Genomic DNA, 26,115 nt, shown 5'->3' with positions numbered 1-26,115 from the left:
ATTCAAGACCATCCCCTGACCTTACCCCCGACCATCAGCCAACCAAGGTCGGCTGAAGTTGGGAGCATTCTGATCATATTCAGGCCACCCCTACCTTCCTGTCTATAAGAATTAAAATCAAATTTTAGTTAAATTTGAGTCAAATTTGACCCCCAAATACTGCTGACTCACTCCCGACAAGCCAACAACCAACCATCCGCACCCGAATGTTGTAAATAGTTTAAAACATTCGGCTGGAGCAGCCGAGCAGTAGTCAACATCGCCGAACACCAACCGACCTTGCTCCCAATGTACACCTATGCATGGTTGTGGGAAGTTCCGCAAGTCTATTGGAGGTCATATTCGGCTATGTGTGACGGGGCTTAACCTGCATAATAGTTTACCTGTCAGTGAGCTAGTAGAATATGGTTACCGTTTGAATAGTTTCTTAGCATCTTTGTTGTCAGTAACGTTATTTTCTATAATTCTATGCACTGTATTCGTATATAGACCAGCAAGAGCATGCATTACGTTTCAGGTTGTAGCTATATATTCTATGTTGATTCACTGTTGAATAATTACCTGCGTTGGACCGTACGTAGTTCATTTTGTAAATTTATGATCGATTCTGAAGCCATGTGTAACAAACTACTGACGTTAGCGTTTATTGTATTAATTACTATATCTGTCTTTTGCTAAAGAAGGCATATAATATGGAAAGGGTGGTGTAAAGGGATTGTTATGGGATTACTATCAAACGTTTTATTTATGTGTAACTTATGATATTAAAGTAGAAGTGGCACAGTGACTATAATTTTGTGACCGAAGTATGTTGTAATTGAAGAATGGAATATATTGACTTGACCACAACAGCAAAGTAAAACAGATATTTTCACAAACAACGACGATAGCGTTCGTAGAAAAAAAAAGCTTTGTACAGACACACGCGTTACTACGTTATGTTTTCTACTTCCACATTTTTTAACATACAAAAAAACTTGAATAATGGTATGGGGTCAATAAAATGTACATATCAACGACATCACGATAATTTCTTGTGGGTTTGAAATTATTTAGAAAGTGTAATGTAACGAAAGATGTACCATTTTGAACATCACACAAATGTATTCACTGGAATTATTCTAGAATACTTGAAGGTTCCAAAGTTCTTGGCCATACTTTACATACACTATACGACCATAGCACAGTGCCATTTACCTTCAATGTTTTGACATGTATTATATAATAAAATGGGTCAAATTGTACGCGTAAAGGTGTCATCAAAACCACCCTCTTTATTTTGATATTACTCTATTCTCTGACGCTAAACTGAATGTTGTCTGGTATTTCATTGTTTTAGTTTAGTTATGTAAATGACTGAGAGACCAGTACACTAACAACATATTGTATACTCCAAATGAATCATATCGATAAATCTTATTTATGACTTAATAATTAATTGGTGACATATTATGGAAAACTTTGGCCGAATCACGTCTTCCTGTACAAAACCAGCATTGCACTTTTGCATGGACTATATAATATCCTACACTTGTTTTTAGACATATTAAAAAAGGAAGCAATTTTGTAATGATTAAGAATTTCCATCTCAGAATTTTTTATCAGCTATCATCATTTAATAATCATTGACTGTATAATATCTTACACTGTAGCTATTTACTTGATACTTACAGTAGCTATACAAATGATTCAGACATTAAAACATTGCAATTTTTTCATAAATTTATACAATACTTCCTGTTTAAATATATACCTCTCCTGTAAAATCTGCAAACTGATGTGTACTATCGTTTTTATTTGGTGTAAAATTGTTTTTCTTCAAACGTGGCCAATATCAGAATCTCTACAAAAATGTGGCTTGATCGGTAGTAATTTTTTGTATTATACTGTGGTCTTAGTGCTGAAAAAAGCACTTACTGTTTAGGTTATTATTCCTTTATTTGCTCTTTAATAGCATCCACAGGTTAGACCTGAGTTTTGAAAGAAGGAAATCATTTATTTTTTGCATTTGCACATATATAGTGCATTATGCATTAACTGCTGATACCAACTACACACAAGTCTTCAGTGTATATGTATGTATGCACCCTCTTTTGTTAAAACAAACAAACAACAAAATCATCTTCCTTTAGTTTTTGTGAAGCTACTAGTTGTCCTCACTCAGTAAGTCGTCGCTGCTGTCTTGTCCTCGCTTCTTAAGCTTCTCCATCTTCTTTTCTCTCTTCTTGATCAACTTAAGTTTGAGCCTGTCCTCTTCCTCGTCACTGTCCCTTCGCCGGATGTGACGTAACAGGCAGCAGCTCAGAGTGAACCCAACGCCCTATGGGTAAACCAACAATTTCCCATGTTACATTTCGGGTGAGAGGAATACAGTTCATTCTTAAACATACCATTTCAGAGCTTAGTCTGTATTACATATTCTGAAGTACGAAAACGACTGTCACGTTGCGAAATAACAATTTGATAACTAGAAAGGTAACATTTGCAAAGCAAATGCATAATGTTTACCCTAGCATATGGTCTGCTCTGTTAATTCTTACTCAAACACATTCACATACATGTATATGGTGACAGGAGTCTAAATCTCTGTTGCTATAAAATTGCAACATGATGTAAATGTTGAAATTGCAGGAGAAAATCTTTGCTTAGTCAACTTGTATTCCCCTAATGACATTACTGAGCAGGAATCTTTCTTTCGGGACGTAAACCACAAAATTAAGATAAATACTGAGTTAAAAATGATAATTGCAGGAGATTTCAACTGTCCTCTCAATTGTAAGGACAAATCTGGCGGTCGTCCAGTACAAGAAAAAGACAAGATAATACAGAGCATAAACCTTTTGATGAAAGCAAATGACCTAATAGATATTTGGCGTGAAAAAAACCCTAGTGAGAGGCAATACACTTGGCGAGATGTCAACAAAGGAATCATGTGCCGTTTAGACTTCATTCTTGTATCAAATAATCTTAAACCAAGATGTGATAGTGTGACCATAGTAGATGCCCCCTCTCCCGACCATTCAGCAGTTAAAATGTATTTGCAACCAGAACTGTTTGTAAAAAGAGGGCCAGGTTTCTGGCGATTTAATAATACATTGCTTAATGACACTGAGTATGTAAAATCTATGAAGCTTAAAATCGACGAGACTAAGGTAAAATACTCTTACGTTGAAGATATACAACTTTTGTGGGATCTGATTAAGATGGAAATAAGGTCTTATACAATATACTACTCCAAACAAAAGGCTAAAGAAAGGAAAAAAGAAGAACAAAAGGCAGAAGCAGAGACAAATAAGTACCTAAGAAGTTACGAAACAGAATCAAATAAAGACACATGGCTTAAATATAGTTTAGCCAAAGAAAAGTTAGAAAAAATTAGACAATTAAAAGTCAAAGGGTCCATCATTAGAAGCCGGACCCGATGGCATGAAGAAGGAGAAAAAAGTACAAAATATTTCCTAAACCTGGAAAAACGCAACTACGATCTGAAATGTATTAACGAATTGATGACAGAAAATAATATACTCATTACAGATCCGCGTGAGATTTTGGAGGAAGAAAAAAATTCTTCAAATCATTGTACACATCAAAACAAACAAATCCAAATGAAGCCGTATTTGACCAATTTTTCTCAAATAATGAAACGAACAAACTTTTACCTGATCAACAAGAAAAGTGTGAAGGTAATATATCCTTACTTGAGGCCCACTCTGCATTAAAAAAGATGGCAGAAAAGAAAAATAGGACACCAGGGACGGACGGCCTGACTTTTGAATTTCTCCTGCATTTTTGGGATAATATCAATGGTGAGATGGTCAGTTCGTTTAATGCAGCGTTGGAAAAAGGGGAACTGTCAACATCTCAGAAACGTGGTATCATAAGACTTATACCTAAAAATGGTGACACAAGGAAACTTGAGAACTGGAGACCTATATCATTATTAAACTGCGACTATAAAATCCTCACTAAATGTCTTGCTAAGCGGATAGAACCCATCCTACCACACTTAATACATGAAGATCAAACTGGGTATGTTAAGGGGAGATATATAGGAACTAATGTTAGACGTATTTGGGACATTATACATGGCACAGAAATGGCACAGTCCAAAGGCATAGCTTTATTCGTCGACTTTTGAAAAGCTTTTGATTCGCTTGAATGGAATTACCTAGATAAAACACTACAGACCTTTAATTTCGGCCCAGGGTTCAGAAAATGGATGTCGGTACTGTATAAAAACGCTTGTAGCTGTGTTATAAATAATGGCTTTATTTCTGAATGGTTTAGTCTTGAAAGAGGAGTAAGACAGGGAGACCCCCTTTCGGGCCTACTCTTCATAATAGGACTTGAACCACTCGCCAATAAAATTCGATCAGATGAAAGAATTGGCGGAATTATCATAAGCAAGCAGCTAACAAAAAACCTAATGTACGCTGACGACACCACAATCTTGACAAATGGAGTTGAGTCAGCGAAAAATGCTCTGTCAGTCTTAGAAACGTTTGAATATTGCTCAGGACTTCAAGTTAGTAAGAAAAAACAGAAGCCATGTGGCTGGGTACAAATAAGGACAGAAAGGACACACCTCTAGGTGTCCACTGGCCAAGCAAGCCAATCAAATGTCTTGGGGTCCATTTCTCCTATGACAGAAAGAAATGCGAAGAACTGGACTTTGATGAAAAGTTGAAGAAAATGAGAAACTTGTTAAATATTTGGTCAGGAAGAGATTTAACTTTAATAGGAAAAATCCTCGTATTTAAGTCACTAGCTGTATCCAAACTAATATATAATTGTCAGTACTCAAAGCCCCAGAAGACTTTGATAAGAAAGTCAATTCAATAGGACTGAAGTTTATATGGATAACAAATCACCAAAAGGTCAAGTTGTCAACCCTAATGGGAAACAGGGAACAAGGTGGCTTAAATATGATGAATTTTACTTGCATGTTAAAGGCACTGAACGCCAGCTGGATAAAGAGAATATACACAACAAATGTATTAGAATATCACTTCCACTGCTTTGGGGGAACTTTTTTATTTAAGTGCAATTTCTCAGTTAAAGCATTGAATGTTAAGAACATGCCTTCTTTTTATGTAAGCATGTTAGAAGCATGGGAGGAGTTAAATTCACACCGCCCACAAACTAAGGAGGAAATAAGACATGAATTTCTTTGGAACAATCAATACATAGTACAAAACTGTAAATCGATTTTCTGGAAAAAAGTTGTTTGAAGAGGGAATAAAAACAATTCAGGACATAGCCGATGAACATGGTAACATTTTAACTCCTGAAGATTTAAGAAAAAAATATTCAATTTCCTTGAATGCATCAGAGCTCCTAAGATATTATGGGCTGCGTGAATCCATCCCCACGAGTTGGAAAACGACCTTGAAAGAGCCTGACAGTATGTCTGTATGTAATATTAACGAACTAACACAGGAAATAGACATACAGAAAGTAACAAACAAAATCTTGTATAAGAAATATGTAGCAAGACTGTATGTCCCTCCAACAAATGTACATAATTTAGAAGAGATCTTTCAAGGGGATGTAATTCCTCGACTTTTCTTCGCCCCAAGTCGACTAGTTGAGACGAAACTGCAAAACTTTATGTTTTAAGATATTACATAACTTCTTGACAACAAAAATGTGGTTGTATAAAAGGAAAATAGGCGAATCAGGATTATGCCAACATTGTAATACAGAACAAACTATAATGCACCTGCTTTATCAATGCAAGTACGCACAACGAATTTGGGTTGAATTCTTTAAGTGGTGGAAAATTGTACGAAATAGTGTATGGTAGTGTCGATATGTCGAACAAAATGTACTTCTGTGTTACTGATATTAAGTTTTATTTATATAAGATGTACATTAAGGATTTACTTCATTTTACTAGCTTCGAAGAGTGTAAGACTAGATTTAAAGCAATTCACTTCTGATTTTATGATGATTGTAAATACGGGGGGTAACTGATGGTGTGGGCGTCTCAGGTTGTTTTTTAATATGCTAACATTGATCATGTATGTATAGTATTTGTATTTTTATACTGTAAACCTTTGTATGTGTCACACTGTATGTAATGTTTTCTGTATTTTTGTCAATAAAGTGTTAAATAATAAAAAAAAAACATGATGTAACCCGACACCAGTTACCATGGCGCCAGCCGTCTGGTTCCAGGTCATTGATTGACCTTTGGAGAAGAAGAGGAAGAAGAGGAAACTGAGCAAATACAATATGTTTTCCTTCGGTAAACATAATTCAGCATAAATACAAACCTCGAGAAAGATCACCACTGACCCTGCCCCTATTATCTGCAGTAGATGGCCGTTCAGTATATCAGCTACCCTCTTGGAGCAGCCCTGGAAAAGTAAATAGAATTAAATTCAAACCTCAAAACGGAAGAAAGCTAAAAACAGTAGGCTTGTTAACTACACAGCCTCTTTACTACTAGACCTTGTCTAAAGTGTTTTGTGTTTATTACTCCGTGAAGGAGGTCAGGACCTCCGGACGGAGTGTTGTAATCGGCTGATTTTTCATGTTCGCAGTCAAAACACTGGGTTCTCTTTGTGTAATCGGCACGCAATTTTATACGCCGTCTGCGGGCATGCCCGTGTTGATGCACGAATGTGTATTTTTGCCGTTGCTGCTTTCGCGGTCAATGTAATATCGCAGACGCACCCCTACAATTACGAGGCGAATTAGAATGGTCCAGAAAAACGCGTTGTTTGGAATAGCAGTGGGGTTCAAAAAAGTTCATGCAGATACGGGGTGGTTTTTATAAGTGGTTCCAGATGTTTTTGCCCATGGTTAAGAGATGCCAAGTTTTTTGGAAGATGTTCGCAGCCAAAACGCATTCTTCCGTACGTCGCATTTCTGTGTAATTTCGCATGTGGTGTTGCATTATGTCCGGGATGATGCACGTCTTTTTATTTTTACCGTAGCTGTTTTGATATTGGAGTAAATGCTTATTTTCGAAACATCCCCATTTCTTTGAAATGGTTTCGTCCGTTTATGCAACTGTTACTGCGCTAATGACGACCAGTCGCGCTGTCCTGATACACCGCGAATGTGCGAGTGTTCCCTGTAGACAGTCCCGGGAGTCATTTTTTTGCACATTCCAGGAGCCAAACCAAAATACGTTCATGAACCGAGTCCAAAAAACCGAAACGTGAAAATCGGATGATCGGACCTGATGTACATTTCCCTTTCTATAGATTGTACACACAATACACACATCTTTAGATAATCTGGCCATGGCAGGTTAAAAAAAAGTAACCCTGAATCATACTAGATTAGCGTAAATGCATGTTAATGCGTTCAAAACAAGAAAAAAATTGTTTCCGGGTATTAATCTCTTGAATCACGGCGCTGAATATTGACGCAAAAATATTTCGGGCATCGCGCGCCCTTCCCGCGTCACGTGTAGGCATCTCGCATCTCTGATTGGTTGTTGCGTCTTAAGATGACTGAGCCGACGCGCGTTTAAACAATTTTTCTTTGTTCGATTTATCACACTTCACAGAGAATTGTCGCCAATGGCTACTTCTTTTTGTTGCAATATATAATACTTCACGGAGAATTGTCGCCTATGGCTTCTTGTTTCCTGTTTTGCATTTGTCTGATTTGTAATAGACAATCAAACAACATTGCCGAAATTGAAGCTACTGTACAGATAGAAGATCAACAATCTCAGCCTGCAATTGCGGGAAATAAAGTAATATATTGAGCATAGCACTCCGATAGAACGTCTATCATTATATGTTGTGTCGTAACGTAGAATATATCTGTATATTTTTTGGAACAGGCAAAGTTCTGATGCAACATTCCCAACAAAACACGTGACAAAATCTGGGCGTTGCGTGACACAGTACGTTCTGTCTACGTGCTATGGCTACGACCTACCGTTGTGTGGATGGTACTGTTTCGCGCATTGACCTTCTTGCCGCAGGTGTCGTCAGGCTTGTTGATGTCGAACTTCTCCTTGGCGTCGCGACAGCACGAGCCCGGCACGTCCCCGGAGTGGGTGACGTTAGTCCCGTCAAACGGCACGCCGAACCAGTCCCGGTAACTCACGTCTCCGCAACATGAGATCTAGGGGGAGAATCAAGATACTTTATGTGTTTCCAGCCTATAAGAAGCGCAAAAATAAGTGTCCCGGACTAATTCTGGGTTAAAGTGTTGTTTTGGTACAATTACCCAGAATAGCGCATTTGAAGGCTTGAAACGTGTTTTTTAGGCGAAATTATACACCTTACCACATATAATGTACGGCAGCATTTGGGGCATTCTGTAACATTTTTTTGTATCTGTATAGCCGGTATAACCGCATTTCTGCGTAACACACCAGCTTTGCAGGCACGCGGCGCGGCGGCAGCTGGCTATATTACACCGATCGATTTGTACCCAAATTGAAATATTTCAATTGTAAAAAAATCTGTGTGACTGTTCTCTACCTCTGTTTTCAACATATTTGTGAAATTATCTCACATTACCAGCATGTAAGTTTGGCACCAAAACAGACCACACGAGGCGCACTCAGTTTGTGGTACCACCACAAAATACCAGAATGTAAACAGACATGGTTGACAGCTGTGTTTCCAACTTTTAACACACTCGTGAGGCATAATATTTTGGCACCTCCACTTCCTGAATGACACTTATTTGCAATATGGAGTAGGGTTGATTCTCTGTCTCTCATGTATGTACCTGCATTTGCAACTCGTCCATGACCTTGGACCTCTCAGCAGTCTTCTTGACATTGAGGATCCTTCCACCGAGAAAATCAGTCAGTTTCTGTCGGAGCTGAAAATGGACAAAATATTTTTACTCGTGGATGTCCAACAAAGCTAGGTACTCATTCTTACCCGGGTCAAATGAGGAAATAGGTGGGAAATGCCTTTCTCAAAGATACAACAGTGGGGACTGCGAGGGATTCGAACTCAGAACCTTCAGATTCTGAGGAAACAACTCTAACTACCTCCCATACTCTACTAACTGCCGTATCTTTGATGTTGTGTTCAACTATATTCATCACACTGGAAGATTTGACCAATCTCAATAATGTTATGCTAGGTATTGGTGCGCCAGCCACTTTCATATTTATGTTTATGCTATATTTTATGTTATCTTTATGTTTACATTTGTAGTATGTTTTATGAGCAGCGGATTCACATAAGCACAACAAGTGCTCCCTATCTAATGCTAAAAAATACATGTGAATAAAATAAAAAATAAAATAAAAATAACCACAAGATGACATCGCCAGCACTTACCGTCCCGATAGACGTCAGAACAGCCAGGCTGACAGCTGCTGCCACAGACAGGACAAACAGACAGCCCAGTATCCCGGCAAACTGAACAGAACAAAAAAGTGGAAATGTTAAAGGCATTTAAGTGACAGGCGCAAAAACTAACTAGTTGAACTTTGAAATGAAGTAATAGAAACATAAATAAAAAACATTCAGAACCTTCCCACGACCGCCAACCAACCACGGTTGCGTGAGGTTTGATCAATCAGATCAGATGTAGGCAACGCGTACCTTTCTATACGAATCAAATCTTAGTTAAATTTGAGTCAAAGTTGACTCCAAACCACATGTAATCACAAGACGTGGTGACGGCACACTCAAGTTTTTTTCAACTTATATTAATGCCGCCACCAACACAGGGGACAATACAATACTCATTTTTACCTGAGTTAAGTGAGGAAAGTAATTATGGTTGGGTGGGGGGGGGGGCAGTGTTCGTATTTGACTATGTGTGACGGGGGCTTAGGCCACACTGATTTAATTTTATGGATGACATCCTCTGAAGACCCCCAAACTAGTGCGCGCGGGGAATAAAAAAACATTCCGGCCCAAAATAAAAATGCTACTAAGCCACAGGAATACAAAGCTGGTATTGTAAATTCGCGGCAGTACTTAGCGACGTACATACGACAAGACGGCACATGCTGGCTTTTTGCGGAATTTATGAATCGGTACTGAGTTCTTGAGTCGTGGAGCTTCGATAGCCTGGGTGCTCGGCTCCGTATTGTCGCTAACTACCATGGACTACCCAGGCCTAGAGCCAGGCCAGAGCCTCGGTGGACGTGATCTTTTTTTTTTTTGAGGGCGACAGGCGAAAATCAATGCGCGCGCGGATGTCATCCATAAAATTAAGTCGGTGTGGCCTTACATAACTATACTATAATTTATAGCATAATGGTCTATACTATACTATATTTTCATAGCAACTCACCGATAGCAGCAAGCAGCAGTTCTCTCTCACCACCCCTGCAATACCGACGATTCCCGTCAGGGTGACGAATATCCCGATCACGATGCAGAGGTTACGGGCAGAGACCAGGTCATGGTTGAGTTCCTCGAACTGACCCAAGTACTTATTGGCTACACCGGCCACGACCAGCATAGTGACTCCCGCAGCCTATGGGATCAAAGAACGATACGATTCACGATGTTAAAGGCATCCAATGTAGTTTCAGGGGACAAGAAATAGACAAGAAATATTCTGTATCTGTATCTAGACTGTGTCAGCCTTTTTAGCTTTCGTCCGCTTTAATACTAAGATAGAAGGCTGACACTCAGGCTAATCTGTATCAGTATAGCCGGTATATATTCTTAGTAACAGAAAAGATTTTAACTAATACACACGGTTTAAGGTTAAAGCGTACGTAAAGGCTCTCAGACTGCATAGACCATATCTTCCTTCGGCTAATGAGAAAGACTCTGGATCAAGATATCTGTCTGATATTGACATTCACTGCCATTTCTTGTCACATTTTCATCATCATTGATATACCTGACGGGTTTAGAATAGGCCAAAAACAAATTTGCCCAAAAATGTCTGTACAGAAAAAATTTCGACGTCTCTTTTGTGGAAGCTTAGTCACTTAGTCACACTAGTATCAAACGCAGTAACACAAGAACTATATGTACTGTCTTGCTTGGGTGATTTTGTGTTTGCATACATCTATGTAAATGTTTGTGTTGGCAGGTACATAAACATAGAAAAGATCTCTAGAAAAAACTAGTAATGTCTAATTCGGGTGTGCTGGAATTAATTTCAAGAGCATGCTAGCATACGTAATTAATCAACTATGGATCATCACAGAAAAATATTTTGCAAAAAAAAAACATAGTGGGGAAAATACACCTATTGCCCTTCTATGACGTACATGGCATGTATGAACCTTGACTATAAATACTACCCTTTGACAACAATTTACAGCAATGGGAGAGAACAAAGAAAAAGTAAACAAATTTCAGGTCAAGTACCACCATGCTACGGAACAGTGACCGTCTTAGCACGCCTGAGTACCGACATCTGAATACTGAAGAATGTTTCATGTTTGTATGCTCTGACAACAGTTTAACGGGATCGCTTCAAAAAGTAGGCTTTGCAAATCTCCAATCACATAAAAAGCAAGAAAATGCACAGGAAAATGATGAAATAATGAAAATAATACAATACTATGTTTCCTTTGATATCATAGAATTACGTTGGCCACATTTGCAGTGAACTAAAAATGAATACGTTTAAACTTACAAAAAAAATCTACAAACTTATAACATTGCTCCGAGCAAAGACTAGGGAGGAGAATTTATGTATTGTGTAGGGAGATAAGTAAGTAAGTAGGGTGGAAAGTTATAATTGTTATGAATGATTCAAAATTTGAGAAAAAAAATTATAGAAAAAAAAGACATCGACTGAATGCACAAATGTTGCAGTAGTCACCTTGAGAATAGACATTGCCTTTTTCGCTATCCTCATGTCTTCTCTTTCTAGCATGTATTAAGTAATTTTGACACAAAAATAATTAAGAAACAATTCAGAGAACCAACGGTACTTCGACACCCGATTCTTGGTATTTGTCTTTGTCATTCGGAGTATCATTTGGAGTAGCGCCAAGTCACGACAATTCAACATTGAATATGCATGTTTTCATGAATGAATGAATGATGATCAGAAGCTATCATACGTATCTATAAACCTTATACTTAGTCATAACTTGTTTCGACCTGTGTAACAAAATTAAGGTTCGCTTGAGTGGGAGGGCCTAGGGCTCAAGCCTCTTTCACAACAGCTGATGCATTCCAAAAACGGTATCAACTAGGTTTCTAGACACTTCTGTGTTCATGATCTTATGTTCAACTCTGATACAATTCAACGTACAATGATGTGAACATGGAACAGAAAAAGCAGTACTCACCAAAAACACCAGCAAGAAGCAAGCCAGCCCGCATTTGAAGCACACGATCGCAGCTTTGGTCTGCGTATCCGGCATGTACCCGGGCGCCATCTTGGACGACACAAGTTGACAATGTACTTCGTCTACCGACCCGCTTACAGCGAAGAGCTAAATCTGCATTCCTGTGCCAAAAATTCTCCAGTCGGTACAAAATGTCCTCTTCTCTTTTCCAGTGCGAAAATAGCAAATTCTTCGCGTTCTTTCAGAAGCAGCTTCTTAAAATTGGAAGGAAATGCCGGAGACTTGAGAGGGGTTGGTCTTACAGGTGTGTTTGCCTCACCTGTGATTTAAGGACACAGGTGACTTACGGCGATTTAAGGGAGGGGTAGTGAGGCGTGTGGCACGCTGAATGACGTCACTGTGAGGACTCGCAAGGCACGACACGTAGCCTCCACCAGGTCTTTCTACGGGAACACGGATCGTGCAAAAAAAGAGAGTAAAATTGGCCAAGGGTGTCCAGCCACGGGGAGGTAGTTTCTTTCCCTCCTCTGCGCGGCCAGTCAAACCTACAAGGCGGCCAAACTCCCCTGGCAAATATTCTCCTATACAATGTATATATAGCCAGCGTAGTTAGTCTGGTAGAAACTACACACGTCCTGTGGACCGTGCTCTGGATATTCCAGTGTAAATGGTGTTTGTCCTAGCGTGGCCGGGTACAACTAGAGATAATAGTTTCCTGTTATTTAGGGGAACTCTAGCGAGACGTCTAAATTCCCTCACGTAATGGGGCGACTGTAGCCTGGTTATCAGACCTATTTTAGTCCCCCATCCTCTCCTATATTTGCTGAGAGGATGTAGGACTCAGGGGCTATAATAGGGCTGGTAACAAGGCTAGGGCGACTGGTGCCCATAGCGGCCACCACTGTTTGAATAAAACCAACGTTAACAAACTATAGTATTCTACATCTTGTGCATCCTCCACCAGGCTTTTCTGCTGGATGGTAGAATTTGGAAAAAAAAAAGGAAAATAATTGGCCAAGAGAGTCAGTCCGCGGTAGGGTTAATTTCCCCATACGAACTGCGCGTGCAAATGAATTCTAGCTACGATGGCTATTAAAACTCCTCTGGCCAATTATTCTATCTTCCTTTTTAGCTAAATTCTACTGTTTTTCAACCCCGGTGTTAGTCTGTTGGTGACTGAGACAACCGTTGCCCATGGAGGCCAATACTTACTGTGTAAAAACAGGACAATAGATTCTACATCTTGTATTTTAAACCGTACCAGTTGATATTGTCTTCCACAAGGTATTTTGTTTGGATATGGTCTTGAGCCATTCAGGACTGATATATAGGCTAAGAAACAATACAATACAATAAAGTATGTGGACGTTGCTAACAATAAAAAAAAACATTTGATAAAGGTAGAGAGTGTACGAACCAGGATGGGGCCTGTTGTACTGTTTGTTATGTACACAGAGTGATATGGCCAGGGTTTTTTTCCAGTTTCAAATGTTGTCGAAATACATGAAAGACAGCATCTTATCTTATATGCCTTATAGTAGATTTGTTTGAAAGCATGTCGCAACGATGGCAATATACCACAAATGTGGTTCATTACCTCCATGAAAAATGGAGGTATTGTTTTTGGCGTGTCTGTCTGTATGTATGTCTGTGTGTGTGTCTGTGTGTGTGTCTGTGTGTGTTTCCGCAACTTTGTAGTCAGCATAACTTCAGAACGCCTTTATGGATTGTGATGATATTTGGTATGATGGTAAGTCTTGGAAAGACAAAGGTCAAGGTCAAGTATGGGCCTCCTGGTGGATGACCTTGGTACTGCAGCAGAACTTCCGGTTTCTGTATCTTTTGTCCTGAACAAGCTATGGTCTTGACTTTTTGGTGACAGATAGCTCCTTTTGTCAGGAATAAGTGGCATAAGTTTGGTCCCCCTAGCAGCTTGTTCTGGAACTGCAGGTTAGTTTCTGGTAAAAACTTTCAAAGCCAATAAGTCCAGATTGGAACAACATATTTTCATCATTTTTGGTGTGTAGGTACCTGAGAGACAGTTGTACATGATTAAATTCAAATTATGCAAATGATGACCTAATTTGCATAATTAATGAGGAAATTCTATAATTACAGTGTTTCATATAATGGTACTGCTATACATGTAATCTATTTAATCTGTGGCAGGCCGAACATCAACAGATACCACTTATGCAAATGATGACCTAATTTGCATAATTAATGTGAAAATTCTGTGAATCCTTATTGGTGAATGATGGGAATTTTTATACCTCGTAACATGTGTAAGTTACTTAAAGGTTTGCATCGTTATGCATATATTATGTTAATGTAGAGGTTATTTGCATAATTAATGAGGACAAAGCAAGCCCATATTTCATGGAGGTATGAGATCTCGGACCTCTTGTTAACACATGTATTTCTATACCAAGTTTATATCACTTCTTACATTTTCTGAAAAGTTTATGCATATCAAATACAGTAGCTAAGCATGATATACAATGTAAACTGATGCTCGGTTAGTTAGATATTCCTTTTTGAAAGGTAAGTCAGTTATTGACATTTGTGCCAAGATAACTTAGGTTGACTCAAACAACACACACAAATACACATACATAGCTACATGTATAAATCATATAATTTTGCAAGGACATCTCGTATCTTCTTTTGCATTGATATATTCCCCCCATACGTAACATTTCCTCTAACATTACAATTTACATGTATTAGACATGAACAAGCCACATACACACATCAGAAGCCACAGGTAAATATCTTGACATATCTGTTCATTATCTTCATTGCTGCATCCTAACACTGACTCACCTAAATGTAGACTTACGTCATGTGCCAGTTCTCCTCTGCCACTCGAAATACACTGGCAGCCCAGAGGCTTCTGTCTTGCTATTAGTCTAGGAGGAGATTCTCAGAAGAGGCCTAGAAAATGAGAAACGTAGCACACCCCTTACATAATTTGGCCAGTACCATAGAATGATACCCTAATGTCCCCTGATCATTTTAAGGTAAGTCGTACTATGGTCCAGGTGGGACATCATGGTTCTATGGCTCTTTTTGTTTTCCCAAAAAACGATTTCAATTAATTCTCTTGTTAGACAAATCAAGTTTTTCATAAAAAAAATTAATTTAAATTATTTTTACGGACTGTACAAGCCTCTAAACCCTTCCATTGCTATAGAAGTATATTTTCCTTAGCAACGGTTGCCATAGAAACACACTAGCCATTTCAAAAGTCAGAAAATGAACACTTTCCAGCTACTTGCGATATTCCCCAGGTTTGACGTCACTTGGACAAGTATTACTCAAATTATGCTGTTTTATTCTGTATTCATGGCTGGTTTGCTTAATTTGCATAAATTTGCATAAAGAGCCATAGAACCATGATGTCCCACCTGGACCATAGTACGACGCACCTTAAAATGATCAGGGGACATTAGGGTATCATTCTATGGTACTGGCCAAATTATGTAAGGGGTGTGCTATGACACGAGTTTTTTCAGGCTTCTCCTTCTGGACTATATAGCCTTCCCCATGTCATCAGCTTGCAGAATATTGTCTCTTTCAACACTATACATCACTGGTGCCATGTTGGATTATACAGTGTATCTCTGTTAAACACACCAACATGCTGCTGCTATAATACACTTACCTGCCAACATAGTCACCGGGAATTCAAATCACAATTATTATGGCGTCAGGAAAAAGCCTCTATACTTTATTAGTCCTTTCTGCATTTGGAGGATAGTGCTTTTTAATATCACAAAAACATTGATAACTATATATAAATGATTTGAAAGTTGATTCAATTCATAAGACCCATATTATATCTTTATACACCCCTTCTACATTAGTTAGCAGGATCATTAAATATGATAGAGGAATATGTTGATCTACATTGTATTTACAAACAAACTGAACAAAGAACTGAACCGAACAGAACTGAACAAGAACATTTTTCTCATTATAAATCTTGGTTACTTGCTGAAGGAATCAGATCTAAGAACCCTGGTGTCTCTCAGTGTCCGACGACTTCCCCAAGTCCTGCTGTCTTCCGAGCCTTCTGGATGAGCGCCCGGCACATGTACTGCTTTCTGGATAGCTCACGAACATGCTGAAATGAAAAAATGCGGTTCTTTAGTTTTTGCTCTGTACCTTATGCTAACATCATATAGGTCGAAAGATAGCATAAATGCAACATACATTGTATATGAATACAAAGTTTAACTAGAAAGGCAATATTAGCAAAGCAAATGCATAATGTTTACCTTCACATACATGTATAGTGACTGCTCTGTTAATTCTTACTCAAACACAGTAAGACAGTAGTCTAAATCCCTCCTGCTATATAAAAAATGACATAATCCAACACTAGTTACCATGGTGACAGACATCTGGTTCAGGTCATTGACCTTATTTGTTTGGAGAAGAGAGGAAGAAGGAACAGAGCAAAAACAATTTTTTTTTTCCTTCTGCGAAGGTAAACATAATCAAAACTAAATAGACATACATAAACTAGTAAGCCTCTGTAGATACTTGTTACTCATTATGGAAATGCAGTGAACTGTCACCTTCAGAAAGACCTCTAGGTCGATGACCCCCTTCCTGAGGGCCTCTCCCAGGTAATAGATGGTGTCTTCAATGGCATTTTCCTCAGCAAACAGGTTCACCAGCCTAGTGGGGAAGAAATGGCAGTGTTATGGGCTACAGGCCCTCAAGCTCCCCTAACACAAGGTGGCTCTTAACCCTCGTCCCGCTCACATTTTTTACACAAATTTTCAAATGATTTGAAGTCTTAATCAAGTCACAAACCCTTGACATTTTTTGCCCCGCAGCAGCAAAGTTACTTCTGCATTTGTTGCATTTTGCTGTGGTTTGATGTGTTGCACAAGAAACACCCCCAAATCGTACATATACAGGGCATTATATAGATGGTACTGTATGTGCAGGACAAGGGTCATCATATCCATTTTAAATTCACATAGTTCAGTCCTGACTATGATACACTAGGAGCGAGTAGAAACCTTACTACCGTGACGCCGGGAATCAAACCCACGGCAAACCGTGCAGCCAGCTTACGACACCAGCACACTAACCACTACTCCAAAAGGTCCAGGAGGCCCCTTTGACTTGGTCAGTTAGCGGCACTTGAACCCCACTGTTACAACTATTATAAGACACAAATTTGAGAAAATATTTTTAAATTCATTGTACAACAAATAAATTGTGGAGGGGATTCTTGGGATGGTGTTGAATGTGTTGTACAAAATTCATTCATTTTGTGACGAAAAGGTTGTCATACATGTAGATCTACCTCAACTGTCTAGTCCACCACACCCTTTATGAAACCCCTACAACAACAAAAATCACACAATGAATGCCTTAAATCAGTTAACTTGTTTTCCCTGACTTACTGTTTGTATAATGGTGCTGTGGTGACCACAGCTTCATCTATATCCACACTCTCTGACTGGCTCTCCATCTTTGCAATGACTTCCTTTATCTCTTCATCCTTCTGTTTCAGTAACTGAACATTCTTGTCCACTTCAACCTGAAAACAAAACAAGTTTGTCAAGAATGCAATACGTTGTAGTGAAAAATAAGCATGGACATTATTACAATTATCCAGAGTTTAAAAGTATAAAATGAACGTTAAATGGAGGTCCCGTGTGTGGGAGAGCCACACCCCATGCACGTTAAAGAACCCACCGCACTTATCGAAAAGAGTAGGGGATCTTCCCGGTGTGAGTGGTTCAAAAACCTTACAGTCCGGTCTTACGCAGCTTGTACATGTACGCACATGTACAAAACTGGTGTGTTACGCCTAAAGGCGGTTTACCGGTTATGCGAAACAAACAAACAAACAAACAAACAAAATATGAAGGCTATCTAATGATGATGCCCCTACGTACTGTACATGGTGGTAGCTAGTTCTATTCTAGATAGTTCTAGGAAAGAATGAGTTTTTGAACACCTCAATCCTTGGTTGATAACTCTGGTACTTAAATTTTAAGGCATGACTATGTCTTTTTTTTGAGCTGGTATTAGATACTTAGGCCACACCAATTTAATTTCTTGGTTAACGGATTCGGCACTTCATTTTTTTCTGATTTGCAAATAAAAATAAAAATTCAGAATCAACTGCAAAATGCTCAACTTTTGCCCTGAACAGTTGAAAACAGTCCATTTCTTACTACTTGTTACAGTCACTCCATATTTCAATGCAGTAGTATCATTAAATGTTCAAAATTGATTGTTTACATTTTGAACCAGCCTGGTGTGTTGACTTCATGGCTCCTATCGTACCATTTTGGGCCATAATAGGATGCCTAGGCCTGTTTTTATTTTTATTTTTATTTTGCCCGCCCGCTCCATTATTTTTCTAGACAAATCCGTTAACCAATAAATTAAATTGGTGTGGCCTTAGCACTTGGTACATCCACCAAAGAACTTACGCATTCTGTGCCCAGTTTCTGAATCATCTCATCCAGCTGTCTCTGCCCCTTCTTAAGGTCATCCTCTGTCCTCTTAAGGGCATCCATTTCAGCCTATAGGGGTGTGTGAGAATGATTATCAATAAAGGAATTTTGAGCACCTTTACAATTCCCCTTGTCACAATGGCCAACATAAAAATGATGGTAAAAAGTTTATTATGTTTATTAACAGCAAGCGTAATTCAACATGAAAAGATACATTGTACTAGTATCATGTATACAAATAAATGTATATTGTTCCGGTATATATTGTTGATATGATGATCTGGTCATGTCCACTGGAAGACAGAACTTTAAATTACATATCTAAGCCTACAAGCAACACACCACAATATATATGTACTTTGTCCATGTATATTGACCAAACATATTTTCATGTACAATGTAGTTCCATATCTGGTTGACAAAATATATATGAGGATATATCCTCATACACATGTACACATGTACCCACACTTTAACTATTATAACAATCCATACACTTGTGCAAAGATAGTTTATTGACAAATATTTACCTGAGCCTGTTGAAATGTTTCCCTCATCCTTCGGCGCAGTTTATCGTTAACAGCTGATAGCAGCGAGGCTCTGATGGTGTCTTCTGAGATCGAGGCCCGACTTTCAAGAGGAGGACGCTCGGAGCTGGCTAATGTTTAAATACAAAAAACAAACAGCAATGTTCAAGACTAACGTTATTTTTTCTGTAAAGCACAATGTCTTATCCTCAAACTTAACTTTTAGAATCAACTTCATTCAAACCTACCGAATAGCAAGAAGACCACTCATTGGACTGACAAAATCTCTAGATGTGGGCAGGTGGTCACTATAGACAAAATTCTTGTAATACTTGTAATAATGGAAAAAAATTATTTAACTTACGAGACCACAAAAACAATGGTCGTGGTCGCATTGGGCACCATATAGTTTTCTTTATGTAGAGGTGGTTTCTTGTACAGGTTGGACAGTATATATTCCTGCTATTTTTATATTTCAGTGACAACATGATATGGCTGAAATAAATTGTTTTTCCTGATATTTCTTCCCCTTCTTCTCCTATCATTTCCTTAAATGGATCCATTTCTCCATGCTTGGTATGTAGGTATAGTGGACAAATACCCCCAGTCGTTTTTCTTTTTTTTTTTCATTTACTTGATACAGACTTTTGAAACTGTTTTATTTTGCCTTTTTTGCTGTTTTATAGGAGATGTACTGTACAGGTGTGTGTTACCATATTTGGCAGTGTGACCATATTTGGGCATGCAGACAGGAGCAGGTGTGGTTCTGATTGCAGATATGGTTGCTGATTGGCTACATACTGTGACAGTGAGTGACTTACCGACAGGTGTAGTAGAAGTGACTGTGAGTGCTTTACAGGCAGGTGTAGTAGAAGTGACTGTGAGTGCTTTACAGGCAGGTGTAGTAGAAGTGACTGTGAGTGACTTACCGACAGGTGTACTAGAAGTGACTGTGAGTGACTTACCGACAGGTGTAGTAGAAGTTGCAGCCTGTTGGTAAGGTTGAGACAGGTACTGTGGATACCCCAGCTGACTACCGTACTGTGACAGTGAGTGACTTACCGACAGGTGTAGTAGAAGTTGCAGCCTGTTGGTAAGGTTGAGACAGGTACTGTGGATACCCCGGCTGGCTCCCGTACTGCTGCGACCCTGGATAACCCGCGGTGGTTGCCGTTGGATACGAGGACGGCCCGGCGGGATATCCCGCACTCGGCGGCTGGTACCCCCCGGTGCTGGGGGGGTAGGAAGGGTAGGGGGTACTGGTGGACCCCCCAGGCATGGATGGCATCGGCATGGAGTAACCACCTGAGAAAGGGTAGTGGTTAGGGAAGCAATCAACTTTGTGTTACAATATCATGCATCATTTAGAAACCATTCAGGTATTATCAAATATAAAACGAGTATTAGTTAATGCACAAAAGAAAATTGTAAATAAAATAATTCAATATAGTTATGTTGTGTTAACATTTGTGGTGAAATAAGATTATTAAAACAAGTTGAGTTACAAATTACATATCAAGCCATTTTAAGAATAAAGAGGCAAAGAGAAGAACACAATCATTTTAAAAGTTTGAATACATGTATTTTGATACTAGATATGAAAAAGTACTAGTATGCGTACATCATAGAAAAGAAAAAAACTCTACTACTACATATAATAATCAAAATATCATTCTGACACAAAATTCAAGCTATCATGTTGATGCAGATGTGAAAATTGGACCTTGGAAAAAGGTAACAGAGAGCAACAAACTATCAAAATATCAGTGCATAAGCCATATTACACATAGACTAGTTTTGGCTATGATACGAGTTAAAACCTACATGTATCAGTATCATGACATGAAATTTTATCTGTGTTGGTAGTTACATGTTTAAAGTTAAAACTGTTCATCTAACACTGGTCAAAAGCTTTAGGTGAGAAATATTCCTTGTGTTGGATCAAAAGTTTTAACTCTAAACAAGTTAAAACCTCCAGAGCAAACTTTTTTGTCCTGACTTGACATTGTTCCTTACCTCCAGGGGGTCCCACAGGGTAGGGTGTTTGGCCCGCTGCCATAGGGTAGGGTTGATGAGCAGGCTGCTGGCTGTGGGAGGCGGCTGACTTAGCGAACACAGGAGGCTCCTCCCCAAACACAATCCTCATCACCTCAATCAGACCAATCAGGTCTGACTTGGGCTGTGGAGGGTAAAAAAACAGTCAACATTTGTTTCTTCCTCACACAGCTTAGTTTTGAGCTATTTCAAATGCTTCAGGTATAAAATGATGATGAAAATGTGCTAAGGCCACACCAATTTAATTTCTTGGTTAACAGATTTTTCTAGAAAAATAATGGAGCGGGCGGGCGAAAAAAAAAATAAAATAAAAACAGGCCAAGGCATCCAATTATGGCCCAAAATGGTACGATAGGAGTCATGAAGTCAACACACCAGGCTGGTTCAAAATTTAAACAATGAGTTTTGAACTTTTAATGATACCATTGCATTGAAAGATGTAATACATGTAACTGTAACAACTAGGATGAAAAAGTCTGTTTTCAACTGTTCAGGGCAAAAAAATGAGCATTTTGCAGTTGGTTCTGGATTTTTATTTTTATTTGCAAATCAGAAAAAAATGAAGCGGCGAATCCGTTAACCAAGAAATTAAATTGGTGTGGCCTAAGATTAAAGAAATGGCAGTAACTGTCAAAGACATCTAATGCAGGTTTTCAGGGCAGCAAAACTGAATTTTCACAGTGAATTTTATAGTTGAATCCGATACTATTCTGTAGCATACTGATATCTGCAGACAAAAAATGCAATGTTGTTAACGGAAAATGGTTGCTTGTTTTGTATTGTTGGCTGGTTTATTGGCAATACCCAAGAAATAAAGAGATTCCTCACATACATGTGTGTAGCTTGTTTTGAGGCTATTTTAAATGCTTCAAGTATGAAATGATGGCAAAAATGTGCTAAGAAATGCTAGATTAATTTCCTCATCCAGAATATTTTTCTTGTTTTCTCCACTTCCACATTTGAATGTCACATTTCCATGCCAAAGTACGTCTGAACCCCCTAAAACCATGAATGGGTCGTTCCTTTACCTATTACCACCTATGTGGGGCACTCACATGTTTCCACTTGTGTAGGTAGGGCAGGTAGACTCTTCCGCTGCTGTTCACATGCTTGCCCTGAACCCCCTATAACCACAAATGGGTCCTTCCTTCACCTATTACCACCTATGTGGGACACTCACATGTTTCCACTCGTGTAGGTAGGGCAGGTAGACTCTCCCACTGCTGTCCACATGTTTGCCCTGAACCCCCTATGACCATGAATGGATCATTCCTTTACCTATTACCACCTATGTGGGACACTCACATGTTTCCACTCGTGTAGGTAGGGCAGGTAGACTCTCCCGCTGCTGTCAACGTTTGCCCTGAACCCCCTATGACCGTGAATGGGTCATTCCTACACCTATTACCACCTATGGCAAACATGTGGACACGAGTGGACACTCACATGTTTCCACTCGTGTAGGTAGGGCAGGTAGACTCTCCCGCTGCTGTCCACGTGTTTGCCCTGAACCCCCTATGACCATGAACGGATCATTCCTTCACCTATTACAAGTTATGGTGGACACTCACATGTTTCCACTCGTGTAGGTAGGGCAGGTAGACTCTTCCGCTGCTGTCCACATGTTTGCCCTGAACCCCCTATGATCATGAATGGATCCTTCCTTTACCTATTACCACCTATGTGGGACACTCACATGTTTCCACTCGTGTAGGTAGGGCAGGTAGACTCTCCCGCTGCTGTCCACATGTTAGCCCTGAACCCCCTATTACCGTGAATGGATCATTCCTTCACCTATTACCACCTATGATGGACACTCACATGTTTCCACTCGTGTAGGTAGGGCAGGTAGACTCTCCCGCTGCTGTCCACATGTTTGCCTGTTTTAATCTCCATGGTTGCAGTGGGTCGGACATAGCACAGGGGTGGGTTGAAGGGGTGGGTTTCCATCAGGTACATACACACCGGGATATTGTAGGTCGTACCTTAGAAAAGAAAAGCACAGTTAGTTAAACACATAACATAGAAGTTAGAACACAACATAAGTATAGAATCTTGCAAATCATGATGACATCCTTCCATGAATTCTGTCGCCAGTTAGTCCTATCAATATGGTCTTTAATTGGTCCCAAGTCCTTGCATAACAGTTTTTTTTTTCATATAATATGCTACGATATGCAGTTGTACAAATGTAAGTCTCCAAGCCCATGACATGTCACGGTTATCAACTTTGTTTTGTGATTTCTCCAAACCCCCAAAAAACACATCTGAAATATGCCTTTTGAAAGGATATGTAGAAGAAAAACTCACCCCTGTACTGTACTGGGATGGTTCCTTCCAGAGTCAGCAAGTCTTTTCTGCTGCCATCATTGAAAACTGAAACAAAACAGACACACAGTAAGAAATCATGCAAGGAAAATGTTACAGTTGGATACTTGTTGAAAACTGCGAGACATTTCAAGTAGCATCCTCTACTTTTTATCAGTTATCATTTAGAAATCTTGTTGATATTTTTGCAATCTTGGCATTTTTGCTGGCATTCACTGCCTAACGTATCATCAAGTGTCAGGGTGGCTTACTAAGTTATTGCATCATTTAAACATACACATAGAGAACAGAACTTACTGTGTGGTTGCAGATTAGGCTTCAGATCAGAATAGCTAGTGAAGACTTGAAGCACTTCTCTCTTTGTGACATCCTTGTTTTTGTACTGTACATTGGAACAAGAAGACAGCATACAATATATATCAATTACTATGAATTATGGTCCTTTCATACACAAATAAAACTGTACTCCAGTTTTTCTGGGCTCCTTTAAAATCCATATTTGCAAGAGACTGAGATTGATGTGAAAGCATGTTAAAAAATGTTACTTATAAGAACAGGGGGATGTGATAAAACTTTCTTGACATTTGTCATAGAAAAAAAATGAGATTGTCATGAATAATCGATATGTACAAGAACTTTCAGTCATGCAAGTTAGTTGGGTACTTAACTAAGATAGAATATGAATAGCCGTATGCTAGTTGGGCAGCCTTAGCTGTATAGTCTCCACCAGACTCCTTTGCAGGCTGAACAAGTAAAATCTGAGATTTTATACCTCCGGGATTTTTGTTGTATATTTTTATATAGGGTTTTAAACAAAGAATTTATCGAGACCGGACACCCCTCTGTGTGAGGGGTCATATACATGGACCAGACCGCGTATAGCTTAAACACAGCAAAGGTCAACGGTCGCGACCACTTTCACGCTCAAAGGGGTGTTTTGGGGCCACCAAAAGGCACCATTTTCACGCCCGAAAACACATATACAATAAAAACAAAAAAACGTGCATCATCTGCAGCCCAATAGCAAAACATATACCGAGTCTCAAAAGAATCCGTCCACCCAAACGCGAGAAACAGCTGCGAACATGAAAATCTAAATCTCTAACAAAACCCTTCCGTGGAAGGATGTCTCCTCCCCCGGAGGTAATAAATTAGTACAAATTGGCCTAAAAGGGATGTAACTGGCCAGGGGAGTTAAGCCAGCAGGCAAATTGCACCCTCTAAATATTTACTCAGCCTGCAAAGGAGTTTGGTGGAGACTAGTAGTATATTCAGCCAAGTAGCAAGCAAAAAGAGAGAATCAGGCATAACCAGGGTTAGCAGTTCAAAGGGGTATCTGTGATGCATTCCTTAAGACAATTAAGTATGGTACACCTTTCTGAAAGCCTTGTTCTGGGAGTGGCAGACAGGACAGGACAGGGCAGGACAGACGAAAGGAAAAGGACCAGGATTAATTTATGAAATCAGTCAGTGAAAAATCATACGCAAGTAGCAAATTATAGCTAGGGAAATGAATTTGTATAACAGAATGGTGGGGGTATGCATACATACATAGGTCCACATAATTTTTTACTCTTGATACAATGATCATGCAACATTAGGGAAATGTGGAGTCAAGCAAACAAGTTGAATTTTGATGGTGGAATCTTTGCAGAATTTAGCCTTGCTACAAGATGGCTGCACTGTGACATCACAAGATGGCGGCACCCATTGACCAAAGGTTAAAACTAAACATTTTTTTTCTTTGCAAAAACTATAAACACTGAACATTAAAAAAATTGCTGACATACCGTATGGCACTATTTACGTATTACTATAGCTACTTAAAATCTAAACATTTAACTGGTTAGAAGTAGACTTACAAGTATCACAGAGCCAGAAATTGTTCCAGTAGTGTACTTTTCAATACAGAAGAATTGCCTTATGTTCAAGGATATGTCATATTTCACATACAATTTGTACAACAATAAAGTGACCCATGGCCCATCTACATAACGAAACAAAGTCTTCCCCATGACAAAGTTATAACGTTACAGGGTGTACTAGAAGACATATTTTGTGTTATAATTTAAACTATATGTAAAATAGTAAACCTATATGCACCTACCTTGGCCAAACAGTTCTTCAGATACTGTTCGTAGTTTCCAGTAGCCATTTCTACAGCTTTTCCTTGAGTTTACTTTCTTACTTCCGAGCAAAAACGTCAATATGTGGGGAGGGGGGCGGTACTTCAACTAAAAAAATCTAATTTTATTTCCCGGCCCCGTGGACTACCGTCACACAAAGCCTGTGGATGTGAAAAACGGAAAATTTTAGGCTAAAGAACGGCTACTAAAAGAAATGAAGACGGAAACTACGACAAAATTTCCCCGCTGTCATCGTTTCGGAGTGACTCAGAGTCAGAAAAAAGACGTCATTGTGTTTGAACTTTGACATCAGGTATACCACAGTTCTTTGCGGTCTTGGCGTATCTCCAAGCAGATGTTGGGGTGGAAAA

At 39.2% G+C, this 26,115-nt stretch overlaps 2 protein-coding genes across 2 annotated transcripts; both read right to left on the bottom strand.

Moving 5' to 3' along the window:
* Positions 1–604: 604 nt before the first annotated feature.
* LOC109467468 (CD63 antigen-like) lies at positions 605–12,695 on the bottom strand. The gene is made up of 7 exons (XM_019765476.1): positions 12,215–12,695; positions 10,243–10,428; positions 9,276–9,356; positions 8,710–8,805; positions 7,906–8,094; positions 6,279–6,362; positions 605–2,320 (listed from the first exon to the last, which is right to left on the bottom strand). The coding sequence occupies exons 1-7, from the start codon at positions 12,302–12,304 to the stop codon at positions 2,147–2,149; spliced, it is 900 nt and encodes a 299-aa protein (XP_019621035.1). The 5' UTR covers positions 12,305–12,695; the 3' UTR covers positions 605–2,146.
* Positions 12,696–15,763: 3,068 nt separating this feature from the next.
* Positions 15,764–25,886, bottom strand: LOC109467482 (tumor susceptibility gene 101 protein-like). Its single transcript, XM_019765496.1, has 11 exons — positions 25,726–25,886; positions 23,916–24,000; positions 23,601–23,666; positions 23,112–23,275; positions 21,252–21,414; positions 20,375–20,540; positions 19,239–19,338; positions 18,685–18,777; positions 17,644–17,780; positions 16,801–16,903; positions 15,764–16,343 (listed from the first exon to the last, which is right to left on the bottom strand). Exons 1-11 carry the CDS (start codon positions 25,771–25,773, stop codon positions 16,248–16,250), a joined length of 1,221 nt encoding a protein of 406 aa, XP_019621055.1. The 5' UTR covers positions 25,774–25,886; the 3' UTR covers positions 15,764–16,247.
* Positions 25,887–26,115: the final 229 nt, after the last annotated feature.

The sequence above is a fragment of the Branchiostoma belcheri genome, unplaced genomic scaffold, assembly GCF_001625305.1.
Source record: "Branchiostoma belcheri isolate BF01 breed outbred unplaced genomic scaffold, Haploidv18h27 scaffold18, whole genome shotgun sequence".
Classification (NCBI taxonomy): domain Eukaryota; kingdom Metazoa; phylum Chordata; class Leptocardii; order Amphioxiformes; family Branchiostomatidae; genus Branchiostoma; species Branchiostoma belcheri.
Note: the sequence above shows the minus strand (reverse complement) of the source record. Positions and strands in the feature narration are given on the sequence as shown.

What these genes read in the sequence shown, in the direction of transcription:
- LOC109467482 (XM_019765496.1), bottom strand. Translation starts at nt 25,773, where the DNA reads ATGGCTACTGGAAACTACGAACAGTATCTGAAGAACTGTTTGGCCAAG. An exon ending in CATCCCAGTACAGTACAGGG is followed by an intron (nt 23,276 to 23,600) that starts GTGAGTTTTTCT and finishes TTCTTTTCTAAG; the next exon opens with GTACGACCTACAATATCCCG. An exon ending in ACAGCACCATTATACAAACA is followed by an intron (nt 16,904 to 17,643) that starts GTAAGTCAGGGA and finishes CTTCCCCACTAG; the next exon opens with GCTGGTGAACCTGTTTGCTG.
- LOC109467468 (XM_019765476.1), bottom strand. Translation starts at nt 12,304, where the DNA reads ATGGCGCCCGGGTACATGCCGGATACGCAGACCAAAGCTGCGATCGTG. An exon ending in ACTGCTGCTTGCTGCTATCG is followed by an intron (nt 9,357 to 10,242) that starts GTGAGTTGCTAT and finishes TGTTCTGTTCAG; the next exon opens with TTTGCCGGGATACTGGGCTG. An exon ending in TGGACGAGTTGCAAATGCAG is followed by an intron (nt 8,095 to 8,709) that starts GTACATACATGA and finishes TTCTCCCCCTAG; the next exon opens with ATCTCATGTTGCGGAGACGT.